This window comes from Pristiophorus japonicus, chromosome 8 (genome assembly GCF_044704955.1).
Source record: "Pristiophorus japonicus isolate sPriJap1 chromosome 8, sPriJap1.hap1, whole genome shotgun sequence".
Lineage (NCBI taxonomy): Eukaryota > Metazoa > Chordata > Chondrichthyes > Pristiophoridae > Pristiophorus > Pristiophorus japonicus.
The window spans coordinates 29,092,814-29,116,593 of record NC_091984.1 but is presented as its reverse complement, the minus strand read 5'-3'; the positions used below and the strand labels follow the sequence as shown (position 1 = coordinate 29,116,593).

The window sequence follows — 23,780 nt, the reverse complement described above, 5'->3', positions numbered from 1 at the left end:
CAAGGATGTGACTGATTAATCCCATTCACTGTTTTTGAACTGTGATTAGACGACGAGAGGGTGAATACAAAATTAACAAGACCAGGGTAGAAATAATGTAGAGTAGACTCCCTGACAAATCAAACTAATGTTATATTGATTCGACTCCCTTAAATGGGATCTGGATCAATATCCTGCCATGAAAGAGTTTGATATTATAGGGATGACTATCAACATAGTTGATTAAATATTAATATCATGCATGAAAAATCTAAAAGAAACACAAGAATTGGCTTCCATGTGGTTGTTTTATAATACTTCTATAACATGCAAGCCACTATTACCCAGTTCTGTATATATTTTACAGTTGCTCTTAAATACAACATCTCAGTAACTCAGCTGGTGAAGGCATTGAGTAGCTGAGCTATACAGACCAGAAAGCTCCTAGGTTACATCCACAGTCTATGCCAAGTTATGGGGTGGGGTGGGGGGAGTCTTGGCTGCACAACCGTAAAGGTGTGCAAATGGCCTCAATGCCCTGGGTCAGGGAAGGTGGTGAGAGAAAAATCCGCCTGCATTCCTACTCTTGGTCACTCTCCAGTGACCTTTGCTGGAAATACGTGTGTCAACATCAATAGAGGGCAGGATCAGGTTCAGTTGTGATGCCCTCACAGGTGAATAACTTGCTGACATCCACTATCTAATTTTCCGCATAAAGAATAGCCATTGGACTGATGTAGGCTGCCATGAAACAGTGTCACATTTCAGCAATTTTAACCCAGGAGGAATTTGGGGGCAATTTATATCAAGGCAAATTTATTTCTTAAGTTAAATTCAGCTCAATGGAGGTTAAATCTAGAACAAATTTGGGATTGCAGCTTAGAATTCAGCACATAAGGAATTAGACCCAGTCGAAGTATCTAGCCAGGATTCCCCCACCTCCCCGCCGCCCCACCCTTTCCACATCAGTTTGAGGCAATGAAATTTGGTAACACACCTCGAAGAGGAGATTGGGTGTAATATATTGGTGTAGCTTCATTCATGTAAGCCCAACACGTGGTACTATCTGGAAAGCTCACACCTGAGAGGCCAATAGCTGGTTTGGCAATACAACTGACCAATCCAGTCAGAGAGGGTCAGAGGTCATACAAACATACAAAATTGACGACAGGTAAAGACCAGCTGATTCATCAAGCCTGCCCCACATGGTGACTGGAGCACGCACTTCCTACACCGTCCCCCTCTCCTCTCTCTCCCCACTGCCCCCCCATCCCCCCACCTGGCAAGCCATGTAATCTCTGTAAAGGGATAATGGGTAGGTACTCAAATTGGCAGGATGTGACTAGTAGTGTCCCCCAGGGATCTGTTCACAATATTTATTAACGACTTAGATGAAGGTACAGAAAGTCATTTATCCAAATTTGTCGATGATACAATGGTAGGTGGCATTGTAGGCAGTGTAGATGAAAGCATAACATTACAAAGGGATATTGATAGATTAAGTGAATGGGCAAAACTGTGGCAAATGGATTTCAATGTAGGCAAATGTGAGTTCATCCACTTTGGACCTAAAGGATAAAACAGGGTACTTTCTAAATGGTGAAAGGCTTAAAACAGAGGATGTCCAAAGGGGGGGTGTTCAGGTACATAATCATTAAAATGTCATGAACGGGTACAGAAAATAATCAAAAAAGCTAATGGAATGCTGGCCTTTATATCTAGAGGACGAGAACACAAGGAGGAAAAAGTTATGCTGCAGCTATACAAAGCCCTGGTTGGACCACACCTGGAGTACTGTGAGCAGTTCTGGGCACCACACTGTAGGATATATTGACCTTGGAGGAAGTGTGGACCAGAATGATACCCAGACTTTTCAAGGGTTAATTTATGAGGAGAGATTACACAAATTAGGGTTGTATTCCTTAGAAGGTTAAGGGGTGATCTGATCGAAGTTTTCAAGATATTAAAGGGAACAGATAGGGTAGATAGAGGGAAACTATTTCCTCTGGTTGGGGAATCTAGGACTGGGGGCCATAGTCTAAAAATTAGAGCGAGACCTTTCAGGGATGAAGTTGGAAACACTTCTACACACTAAGGGTGGTAAAAGTTTGAAACTCTCTACTGCAAACGGAAATTGATGCTCGATCAATTGTTAATTTTATATCGGAGTTTGATAGCTTTTTGTTAACCAAAGACATTAAAGTGTATGGACTAAAGGCGGGTATATGGAGTTCGGTCACAGATTAGCCGTGATCTTATTGAATGGCGGAACAGGCTCGAGGGGCTGAACATAAGAAATAAGAGCAGGAGTAGACCATTTGATCCCTCGAGCCTACTCCACCATTCATTAAGATCATCATCATCATAGGCAGTCCCTCGATGTGAGGATGACTTGCTTCCACGCCAAAAAGGGTATTTCAATGAAGGACCTAATATTCCAGATCCCGAACTACATTGTGAAGAGTAGAAGATTTTTTTTAACGTGTGGTGGCCGTTGCACACCAGCCACCACAAGAGCTTGACAGAGCTAGGTCTTGGTCCAGTGGCAAGGATTACCCAAGACTAACTGGAAACCAGCTCTGCTGCACACACTGAGAGCGCACACATATCGCAGTGTGGGCTGGCCTGTGCTGCCCCTGGGCCCTCGCCACTCCTGGGCCCCAGATTCACTCCTCTCCTGGACCCCGGTCGCTTCCCGCTACGGACTCTTGCCGCTCCTTCGCCCCTCCTGCTGTGTCTGCCCACACTGCAATCAGCAACCTGGCTTCGTAGCCATCGCCCTCCTGCAGCAGCACGCGCTGCTCCCTACAGTGGTATGCCGCCACACGCTGCTCCTTCCAATGGCCTCGGCCTGCTGATGGTCTTGTAGGCCGGCACCATGCGTGACCGGGAGCAGCATGCGGCGGTCAGGCCCGGAAATCATTAAGATAGTGGCTGATCGGATCCTGGCCTCAACTCCACTTCTCCGCCACTCTCCATAACCTTTGACTCCCTTCTAATTCAAAAATCTGTCTATCTCCATGTTAAATATATTCAATGACCCAGCCTCCACAGCTCCCTGGGGTAGAGAATTCCAAAGATTCACGACCCTCTGAGAGAATAAATTCCTCCTCATTTCTGTCTTAAATGGCCGACCCCTTATTCTGAAACTATGTCCCCTAGTTTTAGATTCCCCATTGAGGGGAAATATCCTCTCTGCATCTACCCTGTCAAGCCCCCTGAGAATCTTATATGTTTCAATAAGGTCACCTCTCATTCTTCTAAACTCCGATAAGTATAGGCCCAACCTGCTCAACCTTTCTTCACATGACAACCCCTTCATCTCAGGAATCAACCTCGTGCATCTTCTCTGAACTGCCTCAAATGCAAGTATATCCTTTCTTAAATAAGACCAAAACTGTACGCAGTACTCCAGGTGTGGTCTTACCAACATCCTGTACAGTTGGAGCAGGACTTCCCTGCTTTTATACTCCATCCCCCTTGCAATAAAGGCCAACATACCATTTGCCTTCCTGATTACTTGCTGTACCTGCATGCTAACGTTTTGTGTTTCATGTACAAGAACGCCCAGATCCCGCTGTACTGCAGCATTTTGTAATCTCTCGCCATTTAAATAGTAATTTGCTTTTTTATTTTTCCTGCCAAAATGGATGACCTCACATTTGCCCACATTATACTCCATCTGCCAAATTTTTGCCCATTCAATTAGCCGATCTATATCCCTTTGTAGATTTGTTACAGCCTCCTCACAACTTGCTTTCCCACCTATCTTTGTATCATCAGCAAATTTGGCTACGTTACACTCGGTCCCTTCATCCAAGTCATTAATATAAATTGTAAATAGTTGAGGCCCCAGCACTGATCCCTGTGGCACCCCACTAGTTACAGTTTGCCAACCTGAAATGACCCATTTATCCCAACTTTCTGTTAGTTAGCCAATCGTCTATCCACGCTAATATATTATCTCCAACCCCATGAGCTTTTATCTTGTGCATTAACCTTTTATATGGCACCTTACCAGATGCTTTCTGGAAATCCAAGTACACATCTACTGGTTCTTTATCCACCCTGCTCGTTTCATCCTCAAAGAACTCCAGCAAATTTGTCAAACATGATTTCCCCCATACTGACTCTGCTCGACTGCATTTTGATTTTCTAAATGTACTGCTAATACTTCCTTAATGATGGACTCCAGCATTTTTCCAATGACAGATGTTAGGCTAACTGGTCTATAGTTTCCTGGTTTCTGTCTCCCTCCTTTCTTAAATAGGGGCATTACATTTGCTGTTTTCCAGTCTGCTGGGACCTCTCCAGAATCCAGGGATTTTTTGTAAATTACAATCAATGCATCCACTATCATTGCAGCCACTTCTTTTAAGACCCTACGATGCAAGCAATCAGGTCCAGGGGACTTGTCCACCTTTAGTCCCATTAGTTTACCTAGTACTTTATCTCTAGTGATAGTGATTGTTTTAAGTTTCTCTCCCCCCTCGCTCCTTGATTATCAGTTATTGGGGTGTTTTTCGTGTCTTCTACCATGAAGACCGATACAAAATATTTGTTCAAAGTCTCCACCATTTCCGTGTTACCTATTATTATATTATTAATTTCGCAGTCTCATCCTCGAAGGGACCAACATTTACTTTAGCTACACGCTTCCTTCTTATATACCTATAGAAGCTCTTACTGTCTGCTTTTTATATTTCTTGCTAGTTTACTCTCATATGCTATCTTCTCTGCCTTTATCAATTTTTTTAGCTGGTTTCTAAAAATTTCCCAATCCTCTGGTCTTCCACTGTTCTTCACAACATTGTATGCCTTTGTTTTCAATTTGATACCGTCCTTTAGTTCCTTAGTTAGCCAGGGATGGTTCATCCTTCTCTTAGTCTTTGTTTCTCACTGGAATATATCTTTGCTGAGAGTTCTGAAATATCCCCTTAAATGTTTGCCATTGCTTTTCTACAGTCTTACCCTTTATTATATTTTCCCAGTCCACTTTAACCAATTCTGCCATCATACCTTTGTAATTACCTTTATTTAAGTTAAGAGAAAGCAGGAATGGGGTACTGAAGTGCATGATCGGCCGTGATCATATTGAATGGTAGTGCAGGCTCGAAGGGCCGAATGGCCTACTCCTGCACCTATTTTCTATGTTTCTTTGTTAAGGACACTAGTTTGAGACCTAGCTTTCTTACTCTCAAACTGAATTTGAATTTCTACCAAGGCATGATCACTCTTCCCAAGAGGATACTTCACTACGAGATCATTAATTAATCCAGACTCGTTACACATTACCAGATCTAGAATAGTCTGCTCCCTGGTTGGTTCCACAACGTATTGTTCCAAGAAACCAGCCCGCATACACTCTATGAACTTTTCCTCAAAGCTACCTTTGCAAATTTGATTTGTCCAATCAATATGAAGATTAAAATCGCCCAATAAATATTGCCGTATCTTTCTTACAAGCCTCTATTATTTCTTGATTTATACTCTGTCCTACAGTGTGGCTACTGTTAGAGGGGCCTGTAGACCACTCCCACCAGTTACTTCTTTCCCTTATTATTTCTTATCTCTACCCAAACAGGTTCTATATGGTGATCTTCTGAACCAGTATCATTTCTCACGACTGCACTGATCTCATCCCTTATTAAGAGAGTTACCCCACCACCTTCTCCTTACGAAATGGTAGATACCCCTGAATATTCAGTTCTCAGCCTTGGTCACCTTGCAACCACATCTCTGTAACGGCAATCAGATCATACCCATTTATTTCTATCTGTGCCATCAACTCATCTATCTTGTTGCGAATGTTTTGTGTGTTCAGATATAGAGCTTTTAATTTTATCTTATGTGTATATGCTCTGTCTCTTCCGGTCACTCTGGTTGTCATTACCCTTATTGCTATCCTGCACTTTTGCCTTCTCCTTTCTCTTTGATTTTTTTTAAATTGCCACTCACCGGATCCCTCCCCCCAATATTTAGTTTAAAGCTCTATCTACAGCCAGTGTTGTTCGATTTGCTAGGACATTGGCCCCAGCCTGGTTCAAATGAAGCCCATCCCGACAGAACAGCTCCCTCCTATTCTACTACGGATGCCAGTGCCCCATGAATTGAAACTCATTCCTCCTGCACCGATCTTTGAGCCACACGTTCACTTCTCTGATCCTATTTACTCTATGCAAATTTGCTCGTGGCTCAGATAGTAATCCAGAGATTATTACCTTTGTGGTTCTGCTTTTTAATTTGGCCCCTACCTGCTCATACTCCCAGTCTTTGTTTGTCCTACCTACATTGTTGGTACCAACGTGGACCACGACAACTGGATCTTTCCCCTCCCACTCCAAGTTCCTCTCTAGCCCAGAGGAGATGTCCTTAACCCTGGCACCGGGCAGGCAACATAGCCTTTGGGACTCATGCTCTTGGCTGCAGAGAACAGGTCTACTCCTGTTCCTTTGGTCTTGGCAGAGGCAAAATATCCTGGGCTTCCTCTTGAGTGAGTCTACAGGGTCTGCCAAGATCTGGTAAAAGCTCTCTCCTTTCAACATAGTATTAACTAGGAGAATGTTAATAAAAAAAGTGTACTTAGCCTGCTAAAAAAGGGCCATGTTCAAGTTCTGTTCGGAGGAGTCTTGCGAAATAAGTTTCAACTTACCATCGACGTCACTCTGTTTGTTCATATATGTAAAATAACAGCTTGCTATTTGATAAGTAGCCTTGTCGCACGAGTGTGTTCAACAGTATGCCTTTCGGAAGATAGAATAAATGTATATGGGGCACTTGCGAGATTACACTATCAAGTTGAATAAGGAGGGATTTTCACCGTTATGACCCCCCGATCATGCTATCCTATGTTGGGCAGTCAAATCTGTGAGCGACTCCGTTTACAGGAGCGATCAGTGATGCTGAATTACATAGCGCAGACTTGAAACTTACAACAAATAAAACCCATCATGAGGTCAATGCTTTCATGTGGTGGGGGTGAGGGGGCTGCGAGAGGGAAATGAAAAGGGAGATAATTGACAGAAGAGGAAAATAAGCAACATGTTACAATATGTATTATCTCTTTCTCAATGTTCAGGTTGATGATACGATCAGTGTTTTACTGAACATCCAGTTGATCACACACTAACACTCGCTAGATGGAAGTTTTGACATTTCATTTTCTTGCCAAAAGAAAAAAAAAAATTTCACATGATGTAAATCCCAGCAGCCACAGCAAAATATTAGAAATGAGAGATGCGAGTGACCAATACAAACTGCAGCAACACAAGTCGAGAGCAGGAGTGCCAAACATAGAGGCTACAAACGCCAGTGAAAGAGGCAGAAAATACAAATGGCAAATTTCAGAAATTAAAAAAATTAGGAGTAACATAATCCAACCATCTTTTATTCCAACTGATATATATCAAAAAATAATTAATAGAAGGATGAAGGAAATTCAAAGAATTGCTTCACAAAGAGGAGTGCGCTTCACAAGTGATTAAGGTAGAGACTGTAATTTGAAAGGGAATTAGTTAAGTGTGTGAAATGGATACTGGGAAATAGAATTCGCTCCATTTAAAGAGCCAGCACTGGCATAGATATAATGTGCCCAATAATCTCACTTCTGTGCTGTAATTTCTATGATTTTATGAAAAGCAAATGTTTTAAACAGCTTCTAGTGTAAACCAAGTGACATAAACACATGCTCCTTGGGATGTTCACTTCATTAAAGTTTCTTCACAATTGTATATTATTGTTGAGAATATCAGAGGAACAATAATGCATAACAGACATCTCTTCCCTCCTTAAAAATGCATTCATGCAAGAGCGTAAGAACATAAACATTAGGAACAGGAATGGCCCGTTGCGCTATTCAATAAGATCATGGCTGATCTTCGACCTCAACTCCACTTTCCCGCCCAAGGATAAATAAACTTTCCATCGTTTGCCTGTGAAGGATCGAAAATCAATCCTGTTTGAAGTCATAAAATATTATCTATAATAATTTTAAATCTAAAGACAACATACAATTTACATCAACTTTTTTAATTATAAATTCTGATGTCTAGCTTTATAATGGAAACTGTCCACGTTAACTTATCATGCTGTAATTCACGCTCCTACCATTGGTGACTCTGGAGCACCTGCATTTTGCAACTCCCAGCAACTCGGCCTATGCAGCAGAGGAACTCCTGTTATTGCCAACTCTCTGCAACTTTTGTTAAAGTATTACACAAAAATAAGGACAGAATATACAACTTTAAATTAGGGGACTGAAGTTCACCTGTGGACCCTTGCCCTCTAACCTTCTTTCACCTCAAGACTACACTTAAATCTTCACTTCCAGTGTGGAATTCCATGAGATCATGATCAGTATTTTTAAAGTTCCTGGAAATTCATAGCTTGTCAGTATGTTGACTTGACTGCATGTCCACTTTAATTACTGATTATTGTTGTGACACCATGAAATACATTAGACGTATTAATGAACGAGAACATGAGAGCTTGCCTTTTCTTTTGAGAAATGAGGTGACTTGCAATGATTTGATTAAAAGAATGTTACTGGGTTTAAAAGAACGTAGTTTACAGATGCTGGTGATATTAATGGGGGAGGGGCACGCGTTTTCCTATTTGAGAACATGCAGTCCGTTAAGATGAGTGTTACGGAGAATTACCCTCTTGCTCCTGCAACTTTGCCCTGTATGACATGACTACCTTCAGCTGTCACCTGTACTGACATATCTAACTACAGTATTTTAAACCCGGTGAACATGGACAGACTACAAACACACGTCCTCTGTTGCACATAAACATCTGCGCGTGTTTAAAGCAGCATCACAAATCAAATAAACCCAAGCAAAATATAACCCTGTTGCTCGCTTTACCTGGAATACGTTTAATGACGCATTAAAAAGGAGTTCATACTTTTATTTCCATCTTTCGTGAAGGTATTTAATATTTTATTTATTTTACTGAAGAGACAAGTGGCGCCTTTACTTTGTGCAGTTTTCTTTGGATGAAGCACTGCCGAAGGTGGCAATTATAATTGGAAATGCATAAAGTTTCTACTTTATTACAGTACCCGAAACACATGCAGGATACCATAAATAAAACTATATAATTACAATAAAACGAGCAACTCACCTTCTTGTGGATAGGACACCGCTAATTGCAAATAAACTATTACCAAGTGAAGCACACCTTCAAACAGCTCCATGATCAAGCGGCAGGAAAAAGGACTGATCAAAACGCTTGTGTTAACAGCCCAACTTCCACTTGCTGCGACGTTTTATTTTATCAGTCCTTGATGTTTGCCCCCCAAAAAGCATAAAATTGTACCGGGATATTTAATAGAAAACAGCAGCCGTTCTATAAACTTTAACCATGTAACCAGTGATCAGTATTAGCCAGTGGGCTGAGTTTAGCAACTCGCCTGCAAGCAAGTGTCATGATAAGGCTTCCGGAAATACATTGTTGAAAGATATTTCTCCTTTCAAAATTAGTCAACCAAAAAGGGGAAGGACAATTATCAAGATGGTAAAATTAAAAAAGTGTAACTAATGAATTTCCCATTACATTGTAAAATGTCATCCCTGCGGCTCCTCGAACACTTCATCATAATTGGATGTTGCAATAGGCTCCAATGGTCAAAGGCAAAAGAATGTTGATTCATGGTGTCACCAATCGTCAGGTGTTCCACTCTGATCTCAGCATCCTTCATATTTCCTTTATCTTTCACTGTCCTTTTACCTTCGAATTATAAATTCAGCACAACTATCGATTCTGAACTCAATTCATATTCTGTCTTATTGTTATAAATCATCATCGGCAGTCCACTCTAAAAGTGAGTTCTCAGGTGACTGAACCAATACTGGAATTACAGTCTCTGTCACGAGTGGGACAGACAGTGGTTGAAGGAAAGGGTGGGTGGGGAGTCTGGTTTGCCACACGCTCCATCCGCTGCCTGCGTTTGGTTTCTGCATGCTCCCGGCGACTAGACTCGAGGTGCTCAGTGCCCTCCCGGATGCTCTTCCTCCATTTAGGGTGGTCTTGGGTCAGGGACTCCCAGGTGTCGGTGGGGATGTTGCACTTGATCAAGGAGGTTTTAGGGTATCCTTGAAACATTTCCTCTGTCCACCTGGGTCTCACTTGCCGTGTAGGAGTTCCGAGTAGAGCGCTTGCTTTGAGTGTCTCATGTCGAGCATGCGGACGATGTTATAAATGTGAATGATGTGGACCACATGTCATAAATAGGGACATTCTGAAGTCAATTGCAGGGTTTTTTCTGTTGCTAGGAAATTATTGTTTTTTTATTTTCATTTAAAAAAATTGCCAAAGTGACAGAAATTTGCATGTGTGACACCTGGTGTGAAGAACTGAGAATTAATATGCTTGTGTTTCGTGATAAGTTTGACTGCTGGGATGTTTGATCTTGATATCTGATAAGTGATGGAAAGCAAATCAGACTACTTTTTTTGAAGAGATCATGTGCCTTGTGCACAGCTGGTTCACAGATGCTACACCAAATGAGTAAACGTTTTCATAATTAGTGATCCAAACTAGATGCAATACTCTAAATATAACTCTTTGTTGATACAAATACAATTAATTAGTCATACAGCATGAACACATAAATGTTAACATTTCACATCTTTATTTTTTTTCTGTAAAACATTAGGAAATGACTTGGAGATATCAAATTATTGCATATCAAGAACATGCCATCATGTAGTGCATTCCTAGGTTACTTCATTTGTATTGTACATAAAACATTATAAGTTATCTTAATTAAGATATTAATTCAAACAAACATTTCCTAGATAGATTTTACTAGATGTACGAGTCTCCATATTAATATTTCCAAATATACAGCTCTCAACAAGACTACAAATGAATCAGTGTAATTATTCAGTTTTATTACAGTACCATTAAAACCGACAATTAATTACAAGTTGAAATATTAAGTTAGTGTACAGTAGAATGCGTATTGTACAGAGTTATTCTGCAATTCAGTCCACTTCTTCTGCCATAAACAGATTGACAGATGGAGCTTAAGAACCAAATTCTACTGTATCTGCAGTAATTGGCTTAAATTCATAATTTCCTCTGCCATCCATGTGCAGGTAATGCTGGGAACAGAAAGCAATATTATGTAATAAATCACCTGAAAATGTAAATTATACAAAATTTGCAGCTTGAAATAAATTGGCTTTAAATACACACAAACACTTGGCATCACTATTGACTCAATTTCCAAAATAACAGCTCATTCAATCTTAAAAAAGGTACATAGACATGCAGTAAGAGCAGTAAAAATTTAAGTCGCTTAAAATGGATCACAAGAATCTAATAGTTGTATTCTGAAATTTAAAAAAAATTGATAAGTTTCAACGGGTGGCTTTGCTGCCTGAATTGCCTATAAACTTGATCAATGTTTCAACTTTACTGAAACTAGAAGGTCCAACATGCTTGTTTTTGGGTCTGCAATTCGAAGTGCAGAAACCAAAATTAGGGGAGACGAATTAATGGTTGCAGAAGGATGATCTTCATGTGTCATACGTTTAAATGAGACCATTATTTTAATAGAGGAGTTAAGTTCATATTTGTGATTGGGGAAATTTTGAAAAAGCAAAAAGCCATATTGTTTCAGGACAGAAAATGTCCCATGTATTTTTTGATTCTGATTTTCTTTTTACCATATCATTCTGATCCTGTTATATTCCTGGATTTTCATTGTTTCCAAAAAATTAAATGGTACACAACACTCATACTGTTAAAGTTATCTCCTTCCCTCAGCTTCCACTTTTCCGATGTGCTCCAACACTATGCCCTGACTGAGAAAGGCGAAACGATATCCTGCCTGTTCCTGCACCATTTTGTAACTGTCCACCAGAAGGTACATGAGATCAGTACAAGTCAGCTTTGTCTCCTTTACTTAGGGGAAACTGTCATTTCTGTCATGTGCCTTCCTGGATGGCCCTGGCTTAGATCAGAAACTCATCCTGCACATCACCATACCAGCTCCTTGCCAATGCTGACTTTCAAATGCAATTTTAAACGGCTGAAAACAGTCAAAATGCAGCAAATTGCCAAGGATATTTTCCCATCATGAATGTACCATAGAAATCTATATTGTTGTTGTCACAATGAAAGAACTAGAGAGAAATGTTAAAATAATATATCCAGTCTATTCCACTTTGGACAAGCCCTGGGATAATGAGCAAAATATTCCAATTTCTGTATAAAATGAACACAATGGCCCTTCAAAGTTAGACACTTTCGACCAACGTGAACTTGATCATAATAATGGACTTGAACTTTGATAAACCTGACCAGCTCCCCTTTTCTGACCAGCAAGCATTTCCCATGTGCAGGCAGTGTGAGATAGGACTGGAGGTCAAAGCCAACCATGAAGAAAAAGTGCCATCCAGTCAGGTTTTAATACTTGCTCTGCATTGGAGCAACCGCTATCTGAGGATATCATCAGTTTGGCTGTATATGGTTAACATAGAAACATAGAAAATAGGTGCAGCAGTAGGCCATTCGGCCCTTCGAGCCTGCACCGCCATTCAATGAGTTCATGGCTGAACATGCAACTTCAGTACCCCATTCCTGCTTTCTCGGCATACCCCTTGATCCCCCTAGTAGTAAGGACTACATCTAACTCCTTTTTGAATATATTTAGTGAATTGGCCTCAACAACTTTGTGGTAGAGAATTCCACAGGTTCACCACTCTCTGGGTGAAGAAGTTTCTCCTCATCTCGGTCCTAAATGGCTTACCCCTTAGACTGTGACCCCTGGTTCTGGACTTCCAACATTGAGAACATTCTTCCTGCATCTAACCTGTCTAAACCCGTCAGAATTTTAAACGTTTCTATGAGATCCCCTCTCATTCTTCTGAACTCCAGTGAACACAAGCCCAGTTGATCCAGTCTTTCTTGATAGGTCAGTCCTGCCATCCCAGGAATCAGTCTGGTGAACCTTCGCTGTACTCCCTCAATAGCAAGAATGTCCTTCAAGTTAGGAGACCAAAACTGTACACAATACTCCAGGTGTGGCCTCACCGAGGCCCTGTACAACTGTAGTAACACCTCCCTGCCCCCGGAACTCAAATCCCCTCGCTATGAAGGCCAACATGCCATTTGCTTTCTTAACCACTTGCTGTACCTGCATGCCAACCTTCAATGACTGATGTACCATAACACCCAGGTCTCGTTGCACCTCTCCCTTTTCCGAATCTGTCACCATTCAGATAATAGTCTGTCTCTCTGTTTTTACCACCAAAGTGGATAACCTCACATTTATCCACATTATACTTCATCTGCCATGCATTTGCCCACTCACCTAACCTATCCAAGTCACTCTGCAGCCTCATAGCATCCTCCTTCGCAGCTCACACTGCCACCCAACTTAGTGTCATTCGCAAATATGGAGATACTACATTTAATCTCCTCGTCTAAATCATTAACGTACAATGTAAACAGTTGGGTTCCAGCACAGAACCTTGCGGTACCCCACTGGTCACTGCCTGCCATTCTGAAAAGTATCCATTTATTCCTACTCTTTGCTTCCTATCTGCCAACCAGTTTTCAATCCACATCAGCACACTACCCCCAATCCCATGTGCTTTAACTTTGCACATTAATCTCTTGTGTGGGATCTTGTCGAGAGCCTTCTGAAAGTCCAAATACACCACATCAACTGGTTCTCCCTTGTCCACTCTACTAACATCCTCAAAAAATTCCAGAAGATTTGTCAAGCATGATTTCCCTTTCACAAATCCATGCTGACTTGGACCTATCATGTTACCTCTTTCCAAATGCACTTAATAATCCTTAATAATTGATTCCATCATTTTACCCACTACCAATGTCAGGCTGACTGGTCTATAATTCCGTGTTTTCTCTCTCCCTCCTTTTTTAAAAAGTGGGGTTACATTGGCTACCCACCACTCCATAGGAACTGATCCAGAGTCAATGGAATGTTGGAAAATGAATGTCAATGCATCCGCTATTTCCAAGGCCACCTCCTTAAGTACTCTGGGATGCAGACCATTGGCCCTGGGGATTTATCAGCCTTCAATCCCATCAATTTCCCCAACACAATTTCCCGACTAATAAGGATTTCCCTCCATTCCTCCTCCTTACTAGACCCTCTGACCCCTTTTATATCAGGAAGGTTGTTTGTGTCCTCCTTAGTGAATACCGAACCAAAGTACTTGTTCAATTGGTCTGCCATTTCTTTGTTCCCCGTTATGACTTCCCCTGATTCTGACTGCAGGGGACCTATGTTTGTCTTAACTAACCTTTTTCTCTTTACATATCTATAGAAGCTTTTGAAGTCCGTCTTAATGTTCCCTGCAAGCTTCCTCTCGTACTCTATTTTCCCTGCCCTAATCAAACCCTTTGTCCTCCTCTGCTGAGTTCTAAATTTCTCCCAGTCCCCGGGTTCGCTGCTATTTCTGGCCAATTTGTATGCCACTTCCTTGGCTTTAATACTATCCCTGATTTCCCTTGATAGCCACGGTTGAGCCATCTTCCCTTTTTTATTTTTATGCCAGACAGGGATGTACAATTGTTGTAGTTCATCCATGTGGTCTCTAAATGTCTGCCATTGCCCATCCACTGTCAACCCCTTAAGTATCATTCGCCAATCTATCCTAGCCAATTCACGCCTCATACCTTCAAAGTTAGCCTTCTTTAAGTTCTGGACCATGGTCTCTGAATTAACTGTTTCATTCTCCATCCTAATGTAGAATTCCACTATATTATGGTCACTCTTCCCCAAGGGGCCTCGCACAACGACATTACCAATTAATCCTCTCTCATTACACAACACCCAGTCTAAGATGGCCTCCCCCCTAGTTGGTTCCTCAACATATTGGTCTACAAAACCATCCTTTATGCACTCCAGGAAATCCTCCTCCATCGTATTGCTTCCAGTTTGGTTTGCCTAATCTATATGCATTATGGCAATATTCAGCTCGAGAGTGCTGGTGTATTTAGAAACAATTTGATTCATGAATAAATCAACTACTTGTCTTTGTGCCTACACTTCAGTCTTTATAGTTTTAATCTGAACTAATTCAGTTCTACTCGATGGTTACATCCAGAGATGAACTGGGTTACACATCACTCATTCTGTCTGCAGGGCTCTCTCCCAGATAGTGTCCCTCGGAATGCAATTGTTTAAAATTAGACTGTGGGATAATATATACAAATGCTTAACATGTTCATATGAAGATCCTTTCTTTGTTATTAAACTGAAGTATTAACCCATTTATTTTATGGATTTTATGCTACTGAATTTCTAAATACAAACCCAGTTCCCCAGCAGTACAGTACTAACCTCATGGTGAGTCCAGAGAGATTTTCTGTGTGACACAGTGAACAAAGTAATTCCAACCTTTTAACAAAAATGGTTACAAGTTACAGTCAACACAAGGGCACAATATTCAGGGTTGTCAATCCCAGAGAGGACTGTTCACAAGTTGTTAGAATGGGATCATTTATAACATTTATAAAAGTCTAATTATGATAGCATAGAAATAATTTTCTAAAGGTATAAAAAATGTCATAGCCAAGCATTTATGCATGATAGGAATTCAGAGCAATGACGATCAAGCATGCTGGGCCAGAGTGGTACCACATAGCTTCACATCTGCACTGCCCACAAAGTAAGTGCATGATCTCAGCTGTGCCAATTAGAGGTGCCTAAATGGCAAGTCAAGCTGTTTTCCATAGGGAGAAGAGCAATGGGGAAAGAGAGAGGGTGTATCTTGGATCACTTTCAGCCACCTCTTGGTGTCAATTATGGACTGATACAAAGAGGCCTGAGAGAGAGAGGCTCTCATCTACCCCTCTTGGTTAATGGACTAGGAGACCAAATACATAACTTAAAAGAACAATTTTTTTTAAAAACTAAGAGGATGACTACAGTCTATGGAACAATGAGTCAATGCCACCAGAAATGAAAAACATTCATGAGAAATGAGAAAACAATTTTAAAAAAGTACAATACTGTTTATTCCAAAAATGAGCAATTATTAATTTATAATCCAGAACTATTTTTGCAATATTGTAAATTGATGACATTATGGATTCTTTATCATTTCAGATTTAGAAAAACTACAGGGTTAAAATTGGTCTTTGGCGATAAAGCATAATGGGCGATAGTGAATTGGCAAGATGGCATTGACTGCAACGAAAAAGAAAATCAGGCATGGCGTAAAACAGGCTACCAATTCACTATCACTCATTTTGCGCTCCCCCCAAGGGCCAGACTCGGGTCCCCCCCGTCCAAGGGCCAGACTCAGTCCCGGCATCCTTTTTCAGCTTGAAAGCTAAAAGAAAGAGAATCTTTATGATTACTCAGGTGCCCCATGCAATTTAATGTCCCTGATGGTTTTATCAAAAATACCGCACTACTACCCCGACCCACCCCTTAACTAAATATCTTTTCTGTACAACATTCACTTACATACAATATATGTTGTTGTGTTTGAGATTCATCAGAATGTGTATTACAGAAAAATCATTGAAATCCACTTCCAGAAAGAGGTTATTCATAGTGAATTTGCACAATGGTCAATTTTACAAATTTGCTCTCCCTGGGCAGAACTTCGGATGCAAGAATTGCACATTTGGAATACAAACTTACAAAATTGACAGGTAGGAAAAGACCTGTTGGTCCATCAAGCCTGCCCCACACCATTCTGGCCGGAGCATCCTGACCAGACACTTCCTAACCCAAATCCCTCCACTGTATCCTCCTGGGAGAGACCAAAAAAGAGAGAAAAAGACAAGGGCTAGTAATGGAAAAAATACTCTGGAAATTCCTCTCAAGACACCCTCGGACGATCGAAACGAGTCCAACAGATCACATGGACCAAGAAATTCGGGTGTTGAAGAAAATCATGCTGAGTTCTGCACCCAATTCCCAATATATGCTCCCAACTGAAAAGAAAAAAATTGTGGGGCTTATTGATCTCTGTGCTTGAAATCCAATCCCCCAAAGTACTACTGGCACGTGAAACTCTGCTCATTCACAACATCTACCCTACCTGGGTTTTGTTCTATTTTTTAAATTCGTAATGATGCATTCTGTAAGCAACACATCAATTTCTACAGGCCAATGGTCAATATAGCAGAATCCAATCTTTAATGATAAATAAACTGTCTTGTATTTTACACAATTCATTAAGGTATAAAAAATGAAATTAGTAAGACTCTCGTATTTACTTTGTGTCAAGGAATTGCGTTTTATTTCGCATTTCCTCCAGTAACATGGCTTACCTTTCTGCAATGGCTGTAGATATAGCCTTCAACATCGACACTAACCGCACTGGTACATTCATCTAAAATAGCAAATTGTGGTTTGTGGTAGAATAATCGAGCCATCTGCATTAAAGGAAAATGAAACAACACGACGTCAGCAGCAGCAAACCAGTCCCACCCGCCCCTTTCCCTCAACGACTATCTGTCCCACCTGTGACAGAGACTGTGGCTCTCGTATTGGACTGTACAGCCACCTGAGAACTCATTTTAAGAGTGGAAGCAAGTCTTTCTCAATTCCGAGGGACTGCCTACGATGATGATGATGAAAGCCAATTATTTCTTCTTTAAGTGAACATTCCTTTCAACTAAATTAGCTGTTGGCCTGTTCTGGCTTTGTTGAGCTTCAAATGGTGCAAAATTTGTTGGCGTGGGGGGGGTGGAAACAGTATTATAATTGAAGAAAAATATGCAAATACAAATCAGCCAGTGATAAAACATACAAATCATAGAGACTAATAAATAAAGTAAACTTTGAACAGTGAAACTGTACTAGAAAAGAGAGATTCCAATCAGAGATACTAAAACAGATAACTTGGACTGCAGATCTTGCTGGAGAAACCTTCTTTATGATGAAGGTAAATCTTAATAGCACGGTGGGCTAAAGAACTCCAGCACAAGCTGGTAGGACACATTCTGTGTCTGCAATTCACCTTGCAGTTCCTGATCTCATCCACGTCAACAGAGGGTGGTGCACTAATCAGGGCCCAAGCACCTCTACAAGGAGGAAGTGGTGGGGGGGGGGGGGGGGGAAGGAGGTGTAGGAGTAAGTAGGCCATCTCCTAGCATGCCATACAAAACAGAAAATGCATAACAGCATTTGTGTGTCTGAATTTTGAGACCAGGATACAGGAAGGAAGATACCAACAACAGCATTTAAGAGAGGGAAAGAATAAATTAACAAGATTTTCCCCTTTTTAACTTCCTTTAGGTACACATTAACCGCCAACTGAGAGCGTAGCTAACTGACCTATTTCTAAGCCTCCACCTATTCTACTAGTAGGTTTTAGAGTATGGGCCGGCATGCTCGGCTTTCATGAAGTCAGGGAGGGCGGGGGGGAGAAAATTGTCAAAAAGACAAGAAAGAAAAACTTGCACAATATCCATTTTCAGAAGTTTTGTTTGTTGAGATTAAGAGATTATTCAATACAGGCGACAATATACAGGATACAACAGTTATCAGGCAAAGTATTTTAACAATGAACTAGAGAGAAACAATTGATGGAGCCTAATCTGTCAAATGACAAAATATATTTTGCAAAAAGACTGAAAGACTTGCCAAAAAAATCTGACACCACGTCAGCAATAAATTACATTACAAAACTACACAGGAACTCTTTGCCCAGTACTCTGGTCTTTTGGGGTTCACTCGCTTTCCTCCAAACACTAGCCTGCTTCCTCAATCTCCTCCCCGCAATGTGCTGACTGGTGGGTGACTTTCATCCCTGCAAGTTTAACGCTTGGAGGATTTTCAGCATCACTGTTAAAATGACATGTTATCGGCTATTTACTTGGATTTTTTTTTTTTTTAAATCGGTACATATTGGCATTGTTTCATGTTGTTCTTCCATCCTATCTGCAAAAAAACTTTCTCAGCTAAAAAAGTTATTTTCAATTAAAAACTCTGCAGTATCAAATCATAAAAAGAAAATGTATAAAAGGGTATGGAACTCAATATGAAACTTCCATGAATATTATGGAGCAGTTGTGCATTCCATTACAGAAGAACATAAGAAATGAGAACAGGAGTAGGCCATACGGCCCCTCGAGCCTGCTCTGCCATTCAATAAGATCATGGCTGATCTGATCATGGACTCGGCTCCACTTCCCCGCCGCTCCCCATATCCCCTTATCGTTTAAGAAACTGTTTATTTTTGTCTTAAAATTATGCAATGTCTCAGCTTCCTCAGCTCTCTGAGGCAGTGAATGCCACAGATTTACAATCCTCAGAGAAGAAATTTCTCTTCATCTCCGTTTTAAATGGGCGGCCCCTTATTCTACGATCATTTCCTCTAGTTCTAGTCTCCCCCATCAGTGGAAACATCCTCTCTGCATCCACCTTGTCAAGTCCCTTCATAATCTTACATGTTTCAATAAGATCACCTCTCATTCTTCTGAATTCCAATGAGTAGAGGCCCAACCTACTCAACCTTTCCTCATAGATCAACCCTCTCATCCCCGGAATCAACCTAGTGAACCGTCTCTGAACTGCCTCCAAAGCAAGTTTATCCTTTCGTAAATATGGAAACCAAAACTGCACGCAGTATTCCAGGTGTGGCCTCACCAATACCTTATATAGCTGTAGCAAGACTTCCCTGCTTTTATACTCCATCCCCTTTGCAATAAAGGCCAAGATACCATTGGCCTTCCTGATCACTTGCTGTACCTGCATGCTATCCTTTTGTGTTTCATGCACAAGTACCTCCAGGTCCCGCTGTACTGCGGCACTTTGCAATTTTTCTCCATTTAAATTAATAACTTGCTCTTTGATTTTTTTCTGCCAAAGTGCATGACCTCACACTTTCCAACATTATACTCCATCTGCCAAATTTTTGCCCACTCACTTAGCCTGTCTATGCAGATTTTTTGTGTCCTCCTCACACATTGCTTTTCCTCCCATCTTTGTATAGTCAGCAAACTTGGCTACGTTACACTCAGACCTTTCTTCCAAGTCGTTAATATAGATTGTCAATAGTTGGGGTCCCAGCACTGATCCCTGCGGAACCCCACTAGTTACTGGTTGCCAACGAGAGAATGAACCATTTATCCCGACTCTTTGTTCTCTGTTAGTTAGCCAATCCTCTATCCATGCTAATATATTACCCCCAACCCCGTGAACTTTTATCTTGTGCAGTAACCCTTTATGTGGCACCTTGTCAAATGCCTTCTGGAAGTCCAAATACACCACATCCACTGGTTCCCCTTTATCCACCCTGTTCGTTACATCCTCAAAGAACTCCAACAAATTTGTCAAACATGACTTCCCCTTCATAAATCCATGCCGACTCTGCCTGACCGAATTATGCTTTTCCAAATGTCCTGCTACTGCTAATGGACTCCAACATTTTCCCAACCACAGATGTTAGGCTAACTGGTCTATAGTTTCCTGCTTTTTGTCAAAAAAAAATAGGAGCGTTACATTTGCAGTTTTCCAATCTCTTGGGACCTCCCCAGAATCCAGGGAATTTTGGTAAATTACAACCAATGCATCCACAATCCCTGCCACTACTTCTCTTAAGACCCTGGGATGCAAGCCATCAGGTCCAGGGGATTTATCTGCCTTTAGTCCCATTATCTTACTGAGTACCACCTCCTTAGTGATTGTGTTAAGTTCCTCCGCCCTATAGTCACTTGACTATCCACTGTCAGAATATTGTTAGTATCCTCTACCATAAAGTCTGATGCAAAATATTTGTTCAGAGTTTCTGCCATCTCCATGTTCCCCATTACTAATTCCCCGATCTCGTCCTCTAAGGGACCAACATTTACTTTAGCCACTCTTTTCCTTTTTATATACCTATGGAAACTTTTGCTATCTGTTTTTATATTTCTGGCTAGTTTACTTTCCTAGTCTATCTTCCCTTTCTTAATCATTTTTTAAGTCATTCATTTCTGGCTTTTAAAAGCTTCCCAGTCTTCTGTCCTCCCACTAGTTTTGGCCACTTTGTATGCCCTGGTTTTTAAATTGGATACCATCCTTTATTTCTTTAGTTAGACACAGATGGCTATCTTTTCTCTTACACCCTTTCCTCCTCACTGAAATATATTTTTCTTGAGAGTTGTAAAATATCTCCTTAAATGTACACCACTGTTTATCAACCGTCCTACACTTTAATCTATTTTCCCAGTCCACTTTACCCAACTCTGCCCTCATACCTTCATAGTCTCCTTTATTTAAGGTTAGTATGCTGGTTAGAGATCCAACTTTCTCACCCACCATCTGAACGTGAAATTCAATCATGCTATGATCACTGATTCCTAGGGGATCCTTTACTAGGAGATTGTATATTAATCCTGTCTCATTACACAGGACCAGATCTAAGATAGCCTATCCTCTGGTTGGTTCCGTTTTATACTGCTCAAGGAACCCATCCCTTATGCACTCTATGAACTCTTCCTCAAGGCTACCCTGACCAATTTGATTTGTCCAATCATTATGGAGGTTAAAATCACCCATTATTATTGCTGTTCCCTTCTGGTGACCCAAACCTCAAATATATAACATACATATTTTTCCTCCCACAACTTTTAAAATGATAAATGAATTGTAAGACATACAGCCATCCGTTGCTTCTCCCCTCCGCTGAGTACATCCATCCAGTCCTGAATGCAATCCCAGCCTCCCTCACGCTCCAGAATGTGGCCAAGCTGGACATTGTCTAGATACTCCTTCAGCACCTGTTGACAAATGCAATTCTACCATCAACAAGTGGAACGTACCATTTATTCAAGGTTTCATAGGAAACATGGCATGATGGACATGAAAATAAACGTTTACAGGTTTTAAGACATCAATGTTTTTTCTGTTTCAAGAATCCAAATAGTGCCGGTAGTTCTGCATCAGAACTAGCAACTCTAATTCCACCTCCCTGCATTTTCACTGTGTATAAATATGCATATTTAAGACATTATAGCCAATTACACGAGGATGACGTCAGCACAGCTGAAATTACGGTCTTTGTGATGGATAGAATATGGGGTTGGAAACTCAGCTCATAGACCAAATAGGTCGCCAAGGTTGCCAACAGTCTGGCTTAACCCGAGACAGTGACCAGGAGGGGAAGGAGTACGTAACCTCGGCTGACACTTCATTGCAATAGTGAGGGAATGCTGCATTCAGCACCCATCCTGGAGGGTAACGAACAGGAATGGATGGAATGGATGTAATAAGAACATAAGAATTAGGAACAGGAGTAGGCCATCTAGCCCCTCGAGCCTGCTCCGCCATTCAACAAGATCATGGCTGATCTGGTCGAGGACTCAGCTCCATTTACCCACCCACTCCCCATAACCCTTAATTTCCTTATTGGTTAAAAATCTAACTATCAGTGACTTGAATACATTCAATGAGCTAGCCTCAACTGCTTCCTTGGGCAGAGAATTCCACAGATTCACAACCTTCTGGGAGAAGAAATTCCTTCTCAACTCGATTTTAAATTGGCTCCCCCGTATTTTGAGGCTGTGCCCCCTAGTTCTAGTCTCCCCGACCAGTGGAAACAACCTCTCTGCCTCTATCTTGTCTATCCCTTTCATTATTTTAAATGTTTCTATAAGAGCCCCCCTCATCCTTCTGAACTCCAACGAGTAAAGACCCAGTCTACTCAATCTATCATAAGGTAACCCCCCTCATCTCCGGAATCAGCCTAGTGAATCGTCTCTGTACCCACTCCAAAGTTAGTCTATCCTTCCTTAAGTAAGGTGACCAAAACTGCACGCAGTACTCCAGGTGCGGCCTCACCAATACCCTATACAGTTGCAGAAGGTCCTCCCTGCTTTTGTACTCCATCCCTCTCGCAATGAAGGCCAACATTCCATTCGCCTTCCTGATTACCTGCTGCACCTGCAAACTAACTTTTTGGGATTCATGCACAAGGACCCCCAGGTCCCTCTACACCGCAGCATGTTGTAATTTCTCCCCATTCAAATAATATTCCCTTTTACTGTTTCCCCCCCCCACCCCCAAGGTGGATGACCTCACACTTTCCGACATTGTATTCCATCTGCCAAACTTTAGCTCATTCACTTAACCTATCTAAATCTCTTTGCAGCCTTTCTGTGTCCTTTACACAACCCGCTTTCCCACTAATCTTTGTGTCATCTGCAAATTTTGTTACACTATACTCTGTCCCCATTTCCAGGTCATCTATGTATATTGTAAACAGTTGTGGTCCCAGCACCGATCCCTGTGGCACATCACGAACCACCGATTTCCAACCTGAAAAGGACCCATTTATCCCGACTCTCTGCTTTCTGTTAGCCAGCCAATTCTCTATCCATGCTAATACATTTCCTCTGACTCCGTGTACCTTTATGCCTTTTGAAAATCTAAATACACCACATCCATCATGCTTGTTATATCCTCAAAAAATTCCAGTAAATTAGTTCAACATGATTTCCCCTTCATGAATCCATGCTGCGTCTGCTTGATTGCACTATTCCTATCTAGATGTCCCGCTATTTCTTCCTTAATGATAGCTTCAAGCATTTTCCCCACTACAGATGTTAAACTAACCGGCCTATAGTTACCTGCCTTTTGCCTGCCCTCTTTTTTTAAACAGAGGCGTTACATTAGCTGCTTTCCAATCCGCTGGTACCTCCCCAGAGTCCAGAGAATTTTGGTAGATTATAACAAATGCATCTGCTATAACTTCCGCCATCTCTTTTAATACCCTGGGATGCATTTCATCAGGACCAGGGGACTTGTCTACCTTGAGTCCCATTAGCCTGTCTAGCACTACCCCCCTAGTGATAGTGATTGTCTCAAG

General features: G+C 41.2%; 2 protein-coding genes across 2 annotated transcripts in view; both read right to left on the bottom strand.

Annotated features, from left to right (window-relative positions):
- acp5b (acid phosphatase 5b, tartrate resistant) overlaps positions 1–9,682 on the bottom strand; it is a 73,265-nt gene extending 63,583 nt beyond the window's left edge. Inside the window, exons 1-2 of the mRNA XM_070888217.1 lie at positions 9,538–9,682; positions 9,106–9,240 (exon numbers count right to left, since the gene is read on the bottom strand). Coding sequence (XP_070744318.1) covers positions 9,106–9,240; positions 9,538–9,682 — 280 coding nt within the window. The remainder of the gene's footprint in view (positions 1–9,105; positions 9,241–9,537) is intronic.
- Positions 9,683–10,598: 916 nt separating this feature from the next.
- Positions 10,599–23,780, bottom strand: part of abcd3a (ATP-binding cassette, sub-family D (ALD), member 3a) — a 79,425-nt gene continuing 66,243 nt past the window's right edge. Inside the window, exons 20-23 of the mRNA XM_070886018.1 lie at positions 21,574–21,693; positions 17,257–17,361; positions 15,311–15,367; positions 10,599–11,090 (exon numbers count right to left, since the gene is read on the bottom strand). Coding sequence (XP_070742119.1) covers positions 11,013–11,090; positions 15,311–15,367; positions 17,257–17,361; positions 21,574–21,693 — 360 coding nt within the window. The 3' untranslated portion in view covers positions 10,599–11,012. The remainder of the gene's footprint in view (positions 11,091–15,310; positions 15,368–17,256; positions 17,362–21,573; positions 21,694–23,780) is intronic.